We start from the raw sequence: 13569 nt of genomic DNA, 5'->3' as shown, positions 1-13569 counted from the left end.
GTCAGGAAATTAACATCAATACATCCTATTATCTAATCTATAATTAAATTACATGATTAATATAATTAATTGATATATTTAATTATATCAAATAATTGCTAATTTAAATTATATTGATTTAAGTTAATATATTAATATATTAATACATAATTATATTAATTATATTCATACATGTTTAAATTATATCTATTTTGATATAATACATATTTATATTTATATATATAAATATATAATTGTGTCAACTATATATTAATTATATTAACATGTAATATATTAATTATGCACTATATATTCTATTAATATACTAATAAATTAATATATTAATTTAAATTAAAATTTTTAATTAATATATTTCATATATAGACTTCATTTGGATTTCACCATTTCTCCCTCTAGGTCATTTTTCTGGTCCAGGATTGTTATGGACTGAATGTTTGTGTCCCCTCAAAATTCATATGTTGAATCCTAACCCCCAAGGGGATGATATCAGGAGGTGGGGCCTTTGGGAGGTGATTAGGTCATGAGGGTGGGGCCCTGGTGAATGAGATTAGAGTCCTTATAACAGAGACCCCAGAGAGCTCCCTGCCCCTGCCACCAGGTGAGGACACAGTGAGAAGGGCCATCTATGGCCGGAAGGCAGACCCTCCCCAAACAAGGGATCTGCCTGCACCTTGATCTGGGACTTCCAGCCTCCAGAGCCGTGAGAAACAAACGTCTGTTGTTTAAGTCCTTCCGTTTCTGGCATTTTTGTTACAGCAGCCGGAACCAAGAGAAGGATCCAGTCGAGGGCCCCACGTTGCCTCTCGTGGTCTTGGTCCCTTCATTCTGAGATAGATCCTCAGCCCTTGTCTTTCATGACGGTTTTGAGGGGTACTGCCCAGTTATCTTGTAGAGCACCCCTCATCTCGGGATTGTCTGATGTTTGCTTAGATTAATAAATTTTTTTTAATTTTATTTATTTTTCCCCCAAAGCCCCAGTAGACAGTTGTATGTCATAGCTGCACTTCCTTCTAGTTGCTGTATGTGGGACGTGGCCTCAGCACGGCTGGAGAAGCGGTGCGTTAGTGCCCGCCCGGGATCCGAACCCAGGACGCCAGCAGCAGAGCATGCGCACTTAACCGCTAAGCCACGGGGGGGGGGGGGGGGGGGGGGGGGGGGGGGGAAAGCTGATGTTTGCTTAGATTAGATTGAGGTCCTGCATTAGGGGCAGCAGTTCCAGAGGCACCGCTGGGAAGGTGTGTCCCCCTCAGTGCTTCCTGTCTGCGGCTCCGTGATGTCGCCATCTCATTTCTGGTGACGTTAACTTTGATCATTGGGCTAAAGATGGTGTCTCCGTTGTACATGACTATTTTTCTCTTTGTAACTCATAAGTGTCTTGGGGGGAAATACTTGGAGACTGTGCAAATAGCCTGTTTCACATCATCCTTTCCCGCACCAATCTTGAGCATCCATCCACGGATCTTGGCTGCAACGTTTTTGAGGCGTTAGTCTAATGGTGATCCTCCATTTCCCTCATTCCGTCTACATTTACTACTTGGAAGAGAAGCAGGGTCAGTCCACGGCTAGTAAGTGAGGGACGACTGGACCCTGAGCCCAGGACACGGGCTCCAAGGCCACCCACCCCAGGGATTCTCCCAGGACTCCCAAGGCCCCCAAGATGGCGGCGCCGGCGGCAGGGGGCGGGGCGCGCCGGGTCACGTGGCCGCGCCGACGAGGACGTGGCCTCCCGCGGACGCCCCACGTGTCCCTCGCCGCGCCCCGTCGCCGCCCCTGCCGTGCGGACCCAGTCCAAAATGGCGGCCCCCAGCGGCGGGAGGAGCGGCGGCGGCGCGAGCATGTGGGCCGCGCTGCTCCTGGCGGCCGTGGCGCTGGGGCCGGCTGAGGCGGCGTCCGAGCCCACGACGGTGGCCTTTGACGTGCAGCCCGGCGGCGTAGTGCACTCCTTCTCCCAGGACGTGGGCCCGGGGGTACGTGCCTCAGCCGCCGCCGCGGGGTCTCGCGCTAGGGCGGGGCCCGAGGAGGGGGCGCAGACCCACCAGGGGGCGTGGCTTGAGGAGGGGGCGCAGACCCACCCGGGGTCGGGGCTGCAGGCGGGGGCGCGGACCCCGGGGGCGGGGCTGGAGGAGGGGACGCAGACCTACCCGGGGTCGGGGCTGCAGGAGGGGGCGCGGACCCCTGGGGGCGGGGCTAGAGGAGGGGACGCGGAGCACCAGGGGCGGGGCTTGAGGAGGGGGCGCAGACCCACCCGGGGTCGGGGCTGCAGGAGGGGACGCGGACCCCTGGGGGCGGGGCTGGAGGAGGGGGCGCGGACCCCTGGGGGCGGGGCTGGGGGAGGGGGCGCGGACCAACGGGGGCGGGGCTGGAGGAGGGGGCGCGGACCCCTGGGGGCGGGGCTGGGGGAGGGGGCGCGGACCTTTGGGGGCGGGGCTGGAGGAGGGGGCGCGGACCTCCGGGGGCGGGGCTGGAGGAGGGGGCGCGGACCCCTGGGGGCGGGGCTAGAGGAGGGGGCGCAGACTCTCGGGGGCGGCGCTGGAGGAAGGGGCGCAGACTCCCGGGGGCGGGGCTGGAGGAGGAGGCACGGCCCACCAGGGGTCGCGGGGCTCCAGTGCAGGGTCATCACCGAGTCTGAATTTCTAGGGGCCCCCTGGGGGCTGGCGACTCTGAGCGGTCTGGGTCACGAGCCTCAGTCACTTGCCCAGAGCACCCAAGCAGCCCTGTCCCCCAGCCCCAGGCGAGTGGCCGGCCATCGGAGAGCAGGGAGGACCCAGAGGTGGGGAGAGGGAAGCTGGAGGCTGAGGGGTATATGCCCCGGGCCCTGCAGAAGGTCGCTGCTGCAGCTCTAACCAGGGAGGAAGTGGACAGACTGCTCTTTCCTTCCGCTGCACAAGGTGCCACATCCTTTACGTTGAGATGTGAGGCCAGGCCTCTACGTGGAGGCAGCAGGCCTGGGTCTAGCCCAGCGCTGTCCCCAGCTTGTTGGAGAAGTTGCTTCCTCCCCCCTCCTCCTTTTCCCTGTCTGTAACAACCATATCAACAGTCACTGTCTGTTGAGTGCTTCCTTAGAGCTGGGTCTTGTGCCGAATGCATCATGTGTTAACCCCATCTTACAGATGAGGAAACGGAGGCCCAGAAAAGTTTGCACTTATCCAAGGCTCACAGCAGAGCAAAGACGGGGCCCCCAGGTGTCCCTGCTTCCACAGCCCGTGTTCCTAGATGACTGGGTGCTGGAGGGGGGTGACCTCCCCCTTCCTGTTCCTCATCCCCACATCTCCTGACCCAGGAGGTCTGCAGACCTGGGAGGCCTGGCAGAGTTGGCCTCCAGGGACATGGGCCAAAGCGATCTGGCTCTGCCTCCTGTGCGCTGAGTACAAATGCCCAAAAGAGGGCTGAGGTTGATTCTGCGTCTCGGAAGGATGGCCTGAGGCTCCTGAGGCCCTGCACGTAAGCACTAAAGGTTACCTCCTACCAAGCCGTTTTTCCCCTTCCATTCTTAGGGCAAGTACACTTGTGTGTTCACCTACGCTTCTCAAGGAGGGACCAATGAGGTGAGTGGTTCAAAATTCCTCGTAGTTTAGTATGACGATGTCCATTGTCATCCAGAGATGCTCCCAGGGGACAGCAGGGCTGGGTCGTGTGTGTGTGTGTTAACTTCCACTCATTAAACTATTCTTGCTTTACCAATAAAAGCGAGAGTGCTCCCGTTAACTGGTGGTGGCAGAGTCCACTCATAATTCCACAAAGTGAGCTGATGTCTGGACAGAAAGAGGGAGGTGAGATGTGAATCTGCCATTCCCTTGAGCCTCTCTCAGGAGCGTTGCATTCGTTTTCTGTGCTCTTTATCAAGTATCACAGGCTCAGCAGCTGAAAACAACACCCGTTTACTACCTCACGGTTCTGGAGGTCAGAGGTCCCAGTGGCTGTGCTGGGTGCTTCATAAAACCGAAATCAGGGTGTCAGCCAGGGCACACAAGGGAGATTTGACAGAAGAGGAGAGGACACAGGAGAGGCCACGTGATGACGGAGGCAGAGACGAGTGATGCGGCCACGAGCCAAGGAACACGTGGAGCCACTGGGAACTGGGCGAGGCAGGAAGGACCCTCCCCTGGAGCCTCCGGAGGGACGGCCCTGCCACACCGTGACTTTGGACTTCTGGCCTCCAGGACTGTGAGGGAGTAAATTTCAGTTGCTGTAAGCCACGAGATTTGTGGTAGTTTGTTACAGCAGCCCCAGAAACTGATACATAAGCAACAGACGACTGGTACAGCCAGGAATGCACCGTGACACATAAAACCTCCGAGAAGAAAAGACTGTTTTCAGTTCTGGCTGGGTGCCGCTGCTTGGTTCTGTCTGGAGGGGGAGCAGCATGTGTTCGAGAAGAGGCGCAGAGCAGACTTTCTCCTGGCGACTGTTAGAAAGAGTGGAACAAAACTGAGAAGGAAGACTTAACCTTCCTGCTGCGAAAATCAGTTAAAAACATTTTTTGTATCCCTTATTGCGCTTTCCTCCCCAACACGCAGACTTCAGGAAACACTGCTCTCATTCTAGAACATTCTGTGGCCCCGCATCCCATAACAGTGTAGAGTCTGAGAGACGGCGGCCACCCGGGAACCCCTACAGCCTGTGCCTGGCCCTCCCAGCAGGCTGGTTCTGCGTCCATCTCCTGGTCTTGCCCTCAGGACAGTGAAATGGGCCAGAGGGGTCTCCCCCCTCGGCACTGCTGACATGGGGCCCGGTCATTCTCTGTGGGGGGCTGTCCTGGGTGCTGTGGAGGGTTGAGCAGCATCCCTGGCCTCCACCCACTCGATATCAGGAGTACCCCCAGTGTGACAACCGCAGACGTCCCCAGATGTCACCCAGTGTCCCCCGGGGGACAGAATTATCCCCAGTTGAAAACCACTGGGCAAAAGTGACATGAAATCCACTTTTATTATCTTAGATATATCCAGTTTGTAAATAAAAGTCAATGACTCCCAGCGGCAGTGTTTTAACAACGTGTAGCAAGCGACTGGTGACACCCCTCCTAGCGGTGCCAGCGGTGGCCACTCTCCCGCGGAGCATCGCCGCCGTCGTCCGCCCTTCTCTCTGCCACTCGGACAGTGGGCGTCCTGCCATTATCCGCCCGTTCCTCCCACACCTCCAGGCCTCGCTGCTTCTCCAGACCGTCCACTCTGCTGTGGGAGGGCGCCAAGTGGTGGAACATTCTTCCTAATAGCGAGCCAAGGCCTGCAGTCCAGCCCTGGCCCCCAGGAGCTCCGGAATGAGTCCCAGAGCGCCCTCTTCCACGTGTCAGTCCTGCCGATGCCTCTTTCGTCGTGTAGACAGTCAACTTACCGGACAATAAAATGGCCACAGCCCCGCTAGCGTGGCGTTTATCAGGCGCCCGCCCGGTGCTAAGCCACATCGCATCGCATTTCATCCTCGCCACGGCCCCAGGACGCGATACTGTTCTGGCATCATCCCCTTTTCACACTTGAGGACACGGAGGCCCAGAGGTGGAGGAATCTCCAGGCTCCCGCAGCTGGGAGGTGACCGCGGTCCCCAGACGCAGGCCCCTCCCCACTGCTCCGTGCCAGGACGTGCCCAGTGTCACCAGCAACTTGGAAAACAGCACATGTGCCTCCCTGATTGAACCTGGAGGTAGACAGTGCACTGCAGCACAGAGGGAGAGCCACGGTCACTCCCTCCGGGCGGTGTGACCACGGCTGAGGCCTTCTCTTGGAATAGCAGTTGAGTCACAAACTCTGAAACCAGCAGTAGGCGTGATTCTTCTGTCTTGGACGAGGGGATTCGTCCTGAAGGAAATCACCTCAGAGGGAAGCAAACGGATTTGGCACAGTTGGAGATGTTCCGCAGGATCTGCTAGGCAGCACCCAGGCAGGCCCCTCCAAGATGCTCCTTGGAGCAGCTGAAATGGAAGGTGCGAGAGGCCCAGGGGCGCTTCTCCAGACAGCCAGGCCTGTGTCCAAGGCTTCCTCATCAGAGAGAAGAAAGAGCGGTTTCCAGTCTGGGCGCCCAGGAGGCCTCAGGGCAGCAGCTCACAGGGGGCTGCTCACACCAGGCTCGGGGGCCAGGGCCTCTGAGGGAGGGCGGCAGATCTTGCTTCTTTGATGGTGGTTCGTTTCTCCGGGATCACCTGAGAGGCCAGTGGTGTCAGGTGACAGTGGGCACAGGGTTATTCGTGATCTCTCAGTGCCGGCACGCTTGGCAGGAACGCAAAGAGGTGTGGCCACTTGGGAAACCTGGCCATTTCTCGTAAACACACTTAACAGACAACCCGATCCACCCAACAGAAATGAAAACTTAGGGCCACACAAAAACTTGTACGTGACTGTTCGTAGCGGCGTGATTGCTAACAGCCAATGAGCAGAAACAACCCAGATGTCCGTCAGCAGATGAGTGGATAAATAAGATGCGGTCCATCCACACACTGGAATATGACGCAGCCGTGAAAAGGAGTGAGGCCCTGACACAGCCACACCGTGGATGGACCTTGAACACACGATGCTCAGTGAGAGAACCAGACACGGAAGGAAATCTGTTTATAGGAAATGTCCAGAACAGGCAGATCTCTAGAGACAAAATGGATGAGTTTGTTGTCAGGGGCTGGGGGAGGGGGATGGGGAGTGACCACTCATTGGGGTGGCGTTTCTTTTTGTGGTGATGGAATATTCTGGAATTAGAGGTGATGGTTGCATAATTCTGAATATATGAGAAACCACTGAATTGTGCACCTTAAAAGGGTGAATTGTAGGGGCCGGCCTGGTGGTGTAGTAGTTAAGCTTGCACGCTTCGCTTCAGCGGCCCCGGGTTCGCAGGTTCAAATCCTGGGTGCAGACCGATGCACCCGCTCATCAAGCCATGCTGTGGTGGCGTCTCACATACAGAATGGAGGAAAATGAGCACGGATGTTAGCTCAGGGCCAATCTTCCTCACCAAAAAAAAAAAAAAAAAACTGAGTTGTACAGTATGTAACAGGACAACTGTACAGTGTAACCGTATTGTAAACTGTTTCTCACTGTTAAAAGTGAATGAACTGTGGGTGCCTACAGCAACCTGGATGGACCTTGAATTTGTCACGTGAAGTGAAAACAGATACAAAAGACCACACACTGATGATTCCACTCAGGTGACATTTTGCAGAGCCACAGCAGTGGGGACCGAGATCAGATCCGTGGTCACCAGGAGTTTGCAGGAAGGGGTTGACCCGGGGGAACCAGGGGCCTATTTCGGGAGATAGAACGGATCTGTATCCTGATAGAGTGGTGGATACAACCATATGCATTTGTCAAACTCATAGAACTGGGCGCTAAAATGGGTGCATTTCACCATCTGTTATTTATATCCTAATAAAAAACAGTAGCGGCTATCATTTACATGTCATCTATTATACCCAGCCACTTATAACCCTAATCCCCCTGGCCTTACAGAGAAGGTCACAGAAGCCCAGGCTGAAGGGGGCACCTCGCTGCTCCCCGTCCTGCAGCCACGAGCCGTGGTCAAGTTCATGTATCACAGGACCACTCAGACGGATGTTGACCGTAGTGCTAAGAAACTCTTGGTTTTAAATTTGTTTGCATTCAATTTTTTTTTTTTTTTTTCCTGAGGAAGATTCACCCTGAGCTAACATCCATTGCCAGTTTTCCTCTATTTTGTATGTGGGTCGCCACCACAGCATGGCCGCTGACGAGTGGTGTGGGTCTGCGCCCGGGAACTGAACCCGGGCCGCCAAAGCCGAGCGCGCCGAACGTAACCACCAGGCCACAGTGCCAGCCCCCATAGTTTTCTTTTAATGTTTAAATATTTGCCTCATTTTCATGAATGAGCTTTTAAGAGCTATGGAAAACCTTCCCAGATATATTTCACAGCAGAAAACCATTTCCAGTTCTCGGAGGCCTTGACACCCAACAGGTGTTTATTTTTAAATAGAAAAAAATTACGCCAGGTCGCAGGTGTGGCCTGGAGGCGACCCTGTCCTGCCGGTGTAATTGGTTCCCACATTCTGCCACAGGCAAAAAGCTTCCAGGTGACCATTTACTCCCATTATAATAAACGTGAAAATGGCCTGGTTTCTCTTCAGCAAAAGGCTCTGACATTAAACCCGGAACACTGGTAATCTGAGTCCATTATTGCTCTGGGAGAGGGCTGTAAACTCATTTTCCTAGCAAAACGCAAAAACGCCTTAGGCCACCCAGAAGTAACGTAGGTTTTCTGTTCCCATTTGGCCGGGTTTTCAGAGGCCGTGAAAATCAAAATAAACTGGTAGCGATGTGTTTTGGAACCTTGAAATTTTTTAATTTAGTGTTTTTGAAAAGCTAACACATTCACATCGCTCAAAAAGAAAAACATGAAAAGCTTCCCAGCACCTTCCATGTGCCCAGTTCTCGCCCACATCCTACGTGTAACCACGGTTATTAAAATCCCATGTCTTTTCCGAGGACCTTTTATCCTTCTCCAAGCAAGCAAGAATATGCTGTCTTCCTTTCTTTTATTCTCGTGTCTGTTTTTCTTAACAGACTTTATCTTTTAGAGCGGTTTGAGGTTCACAGCAAAATTGAGCGGAAGGCACAGCGATTCTGGTATATTTCTGCACCCCAGGCCCCCGTTATCGACATCGCCACCAGAGGGCGCACCTGGTACAGTCGAGGAGCCTACAGGGACGGGTCACAGTCACCCCAAGCCCGTGGTTGACGTTAGGGTCACTCTCGGTGGTGTGCCCTCTGTGGGTTTGGATGAATGTACAGTGACACGTGTCCCCCATTATGGGTCCCACAGCAGTGTCACCGCCCCCGGGCAGAGCGTGGGGACCTGCGGGCCGGGCTCCGGCCGGGAGGCCCAGGGAAGGTTCGCTCGCTTTGCAGAACTGGACGTGAACTGGAAGCCCTCGGGGCGAGCCGCGCGCAGCCAAGCTGTGTGTGCGGACTGACCCGTGTCTGTCTTTGTCCCCAGAGGTGGCAGATGAGTCTGGGGACCAGCGAAGACAACCAGCACTTCACCTGCACCATCTGGAGGTGAGGGCGGGTCCCGGCCGTGGTCGGCATCCTGGCTCGGGGCTGCTCCGGGCAGCAGGGGAAGGGGGCGGACACACGACGGGGTCCTGCACCCCCGGAGGTGCGCAGGCCGGCGGGAGGGGGTGCCCGACCGTGCTGGGAGCTGGCGGGGGCCGGGGGGCCCCCAGGGAAGCACGTGGACCCGGAGGCCTAGAGCGGTTGGGGGGCTGGGAGTGCGGTCCAGGCGGTGGGGGCTGCACCGGGGGGGGGGGCTCCCCAGACGCTGCCACCATGTCACCGCAGTCACGGTCACAGTTCAGTGCCTTGTCCATGCTCCTCGTCCCCCTGCTGGGAGCCAGCTGGTGAGCCCGAGACGGGTGACGGACAGGGCGTGCTCAGCCCTCTGGCGGGGACGAGGGTGACAGAGCTGCCTCGGGTCCTGTCCCTGCTCCCCGGGCTCCGTGGCCTGGGGCCCATCACCCAAGAGGACGTTTCTCCTGCATTTATTGTGAGCCTGGAACAGCGCAGGCACTGTGGGGGTGCGCAGAAGAAGCCCACGCCAAGGTCCCACCCTCAGGGCACCGGGGTCAACACGGGGACAGATCACAAATGGGACACAATTACAGAGCAGTGACGGCGACATTTAACTAAAGGACACGGCGCGTGTTAATCATACTCGTGGGCGTCATCCCAGTCTCCTGCTTGACGCTGTACAAACAGCAGGCGTCTACTAGATAGTGGGGGGTCTCACGCACTCTGCGGGACTGGCCCCTGTTGGCACAGGCGGAGGCCCCGGGGCCAGGAGCCCAGTGTCCTCACCAGGCCGGAGCCCGTCTGCGCCGCCCCAGCGGTGGGCGCGCCCCTGTCACAGGGAAGGCCCCCGCCTGCGCCCATCCTCTGCAGATCGCTGCCTCGCTCTGCCACGTGACCCCCGCCCTCTCGGTGCCCAGGGACACACAGCCACGGGGCGGAGAGAATCGGGGGGCTCCCTGATCGCCCCCCACCCACCTGCACACGCCCCTGGCCGGGCTCTCCTGGCTGCCGCCCCCCACCCCCATCAGCGTGTGCCCTCCACACGCGCCCCATGGAGCCCTCACACGGCAGACACCATCGTCCCCTGGTGTCACCGGCACTCCCCTCAGCTCCTCGCTGCTCTGGCCACACTTACCTTGTGGGTCCTGAAATGCCCCCGTTTGCACCCTCCCTGGGACCTTTCAGATGCTCCCCCGCCCCTTCCTAGTTAACTCCTGTACCTCTCGCCCTCCGGGGTTGTCGCTGGCCCGGCCCTCACTGCCACACCTGGAATGTCGTGGACACTCAGTTACAAACCATTCAGTGAACGAACAGGAGGGAGGGTCCCGTCCCAGAACAGCTCGAACCCAGAAGGGGAAAGAGCCAGAAGAACGTTCTGGCAAAGAGGAAAGGGGGGTGATGTTGAGGGGACCCCATCCTCCCCAGAGCCAGCAGCGCCGTGAAACGGTTCCCGTCTTGAGGAGGGGGGCGCGCGCGGCCCCTGACCGCGCCCGGCTCTCTCTGCAGGCCCCAGGGCAAGTCCTACCTCTACTTCACACAGTTCCGGGCAGAGGTGCGGGGCGCCGAGGTCGAGTATGGCATGGCCTACGTGAGTACCGGCGGGCGTGGGGGCTGCGCGGGCCGCCCCGCCGTGGACGCGCCTTTCAGGGCACTGGGGGGGGGGGCAGGCCCACCCACGCCCCCGAGGATAATCCCCTTGACTTCAGGTCAGCTCAGGAGGGCCTTGAGAGCATCTCTGGATTACCATCACACTAGCGAGAGTTTGCGTCACTGGGGACCGTGGCCTTTCCAAGTCCACACATCAGGCGGCCCACCACGCCCTTGAGCCAGCTGCTCTCCGAGGTCCCCTCTTACCTTAAAACTCTGTTATTGTAGCTGATTTGAAAGAGACACCATTCCGATCTTTAAAAATTACACTCAAGAGACTGCCGTGCTTGTATCATTTCCATAAATTAACTCAAGAAAATACTTGAACTAAATACTGCCCCCCCCACCCCAGGATTTGCAGTGAAGGCGTGAAGTTTTCAGCCAGTTGACGGTCTCTTAAGTGGATTAACCAAACTCTTCTATGGGATTCTCCCTTCCGTGCTAAGAAAAGCATCGCGCGGCTTTAGTCTGCGCTTCTCTGGAAGCGATTCGAACCACGTTCTCCCCCGATTAGCAAAGTTTCCCGTTTCCTTGCAGTCGCAAGCCGCGTTTGAAAGGGAGAGCGATGTTCCCCTGAAAAGTGAGGAATTCGAAGTGACCAAAACGGCAGGTGCGTAAAGAGGGGTTGTGGGGCGGAACCCGGGTACCAGCTGTGGGACCGCGTGTGTGACGGGGGAGGCGGGTCACGCCCCGTGTCCTCTGAGCCTCGTGGGGCAGATGCTGAGCAGAAAGATGGGCGGGAAGCTCCAGAGTTGGGGCTCGATGTGCGAGCAGTGGGGGGCGAGCGAGTGTGATGATGGACATGGGGGTTTGCCGAGTCGGGGGGCCCTGAGGGTCCTGAGGGGCAGGGAAAGACGAGGTGAAGGACCCCACGTGGTTGTGGGTGTCACTAGGCGTGAAAGTGGAGGGGAGGGGACGGCAGGGGCAGGGGGCTTTTAGGGCAGGGGCTGGGTCCGGAAGGAGCCCCACCCAGCCCACAGGTCCTCGAGGGCCTGGGGAGCATTCAGGGTGGAGGTCGAGGATGGGAGATGGGGTTGCTGGCAGACCCTGAGCCCCAGGGCGCGCAGTGGGAGGAGAGGAGGGGCAGGGAGTCAGGGTCCGGCTCGGGGGGGGGGGACGGCAGGTGGAGGCCGGATTCCCTGGTCCTGCTGGAAAAGCGTCACATGGGCCTCTGACAAATCTGTCAGTGTGAGCAGAAGGTGACACAGTCCCACCCCTAACCCCCGTCCATTCTCCATGTGGCCAAAATGACCACAGCTCTGCCCACCTTGAACTCTCCTGTGGCCCCCACTGCCCTCAGGACAGGCCCACCAACCTCTCCACCTTTCTTCTTCCCTCACCTGTAAGACTCTCGGGGCTGGGAGCCTTTCCTGGGTGGAGTCCACTCGGGGGACCGCTCCCCTGCCCGGCCCCCGGCCCAGGACCCCGAGAACCCACAGGGTGGCGAGGGCCCAACCGACGTTTCTTGTTTTGCAGTGTCCCACAGGCCCGGGGCCTTCAAGGCCGAGCTGTCCAAGCTGGTGATTGTGGCCAGGGCGTCCCGCAGCGAGCTGTGACCAGCGGCCCCGGCGAGGGCGACGGTTCCTAGTCTCTGCTGACAGAGCCGGGCCGCGGGGGCTGGCGCCTCACTGGTTTTCTAGGGGGACTGTTGGTTTTCTGCCCGGGCCGATGCGGCCCTGTTCCGAGGGGCTCTCAGGGGTGGCCAAGGCCCCAGGACAGAGTCCGCCCACCCAGCACCCCCGCGCTGCTCCTCTGGACGCGGGGTGTGGGTCTGAGACCCGCTGCTCGTCTTTCCTGCCTGGGAGGCCTCGCGGCACCAGCTGGGGCTCCCGGGGGACGCCGGCTTTTCTGCAGCCAGCGTGCGTCCCCGTGGGATCAGGCGGGGCTCCGCAATGCTCAGGCATTTTCCCCCGGGGACCTCCCTCCAGACTAACTGGGAAGAAATGAAACGTTCTTTTGTATTTAAATAAAAAAGACCACTGAAAAGCAACCACACGGAGGGACGCGGCATCTGGCGCTGGTGCCCGCCTGGCCAGGGTCCCCACCCCGGGACAGCAGTGGGGGGCTCGCACCCCCACTTCCCTTCCCCGTTGGAAGCGGGTAAGCCGCGTCACCCCGGGGCACGGGGAACCTCCGGGCACGGCTTTTCGGGAGCTCCTAGGCCAGGGGCTGGCGGGGGGGGGGCCGCTCCAGGCAGACCTCCTCTGCACCCGGTGACTGGCTTTGCTACTTGTTCGAAGCTGGATTGTGGCACGGTGACTTGAAAAACAAACACCCACAGGCAAAGAAAAATAAATAAATGGAACCCCAAATCCCCCAGCCACTCAGAGGGGCCCTGAGAGTCTGACCCCCAGCCCGACCTCTGAGCATGTCTCCTCGCCAGCAAATGAAGGGGAAGAGAGCCGGTGGCTGTGTCGGCTGAGCCCCGGGACTGTGGGGCGGGGTCCTCAACAGGGGAGCGTGTTGGAGGGATGGAGGCCTCTCCGTCGTTTCCGCTCACTCGGCCCTCCCTCCAGCCGGCCGAGGAGCTGGGCGCTGCCGGGACTCCACCGCCAGAGGAGAAGCGGCCGAGGGCGCCTGGGTCCCCGCCCAGGGTCGCACCCCGTCCGCACCCGCAGTGGACACAGGTGTAAGAGCGACTTCAGGGTTAGGTGCCTGAGCAGGCAGAAGAGGGGGACCTCGGCCCGGGGATGCTCGTGGTAAATAGGCCGCCTGCACTGTCATGCGCATGAGTCCTGTGCCACCTCGTGGGGGAGGTTCTGAAGGGCGCCCACGTCCACGGGGAGGGTCACTCGACCAAGAACACCCGGGCTTCAAGGTCTGCGAGCCCGGGGACCTACGGGGGTCAGGGAGATGCCTCCAGGGGCCAAGAGCCTCTCCCGTTCCCGACTTTGAGGTTCAA

At 58.1% G+C, this 13569-nt stretch overlaps 1 protein-coding gene across 2 annotated transcripts; it reads left to right on the top strand.

Annotated features, from left to right (window-relative positions):
• The first annotated feature begins 1773 nt into the window (after positions 1 to 1773).
• On the top strand, positions 1774 to 12657 carry MYDGF (myeloid derived growth factor). 2 transcript variants are annotated; one of them, XM_058537553.1, is made up of 6 exons: positions 1774 to 1967; positions 3495 to 3545; positions 8947 to 9008; positions 10527 to 10608; positions 11205 to 11277; positions 12144 to 12657. In XM_058537553.1, exons 1-6 carry the CDS (start codon positions 1794 to 1796, stop codon positions 12221 to 12223), a joined length of 522 nt encoding a protein of 173 aa, XP_058393536.1. In that variant the 5' UTR covers positions 1774 to 1793; the 3' UTR covers positions 12224 to 12657. The 2 variants fall into 2 exon arrangements, with proteins under 2 accessions (XP_058393536.1, XP_058393537.1); XM_058537554.1 differs by lacking the exons at positions 10527 to 10608; positions 11205 to 11277; positions 12144 to 12657 and adding an exon at positions 10309 to 10510.
• The last annotated feature ends 912 nt before the right edge of the window (positions 12658 to 13569 follow it).

Source organism: Diceros bicornis, unplaced genomic scaffold (genome assembly GCF_020826845.1).
Source record: "Diceros bicornis minor isolate mBicDic1 unplaced genomic scaffold, mDicBic1.mat.cur scaffold_67_ctg1, whole genome shotgun sequence".
In the NCBI taxonomy this organism is placed as follows: Eukaryota; Metazoa; Chordata; class Mammalia; order Perissodactyla; family Rhinocerotidae; genus Diceros; species Diceros bicornis.
Note: the sequence above shows the minus strand (reverse complement) of the source record. Positions and strands in the feature narration are given on the sequence as shown.

Coding starts and splice junctions, on each gene's coding strand:
- MYDGF (XM_058537553.1), top strand. CDS start 1,794: ATGGCGGCCCCCAGCGGCGGGAGGAGCGGCGGCGGCGCGAGCATGTGG. Junction 1,968..3,494: donor CCCAGGACGTGGGCCCGGGG/GTACGTGCCTCA, acceptor TTCCATTCTTAG/GGCAAGTACACTTGTGTGTT. Junction 3,546..8,946: donor CTCAAGGAGGGACCAATGAG/GTGAGTGGTTCA, acceptor CTTTGTCCCCAG/AGGTGGCAGATGAGTCTGGG.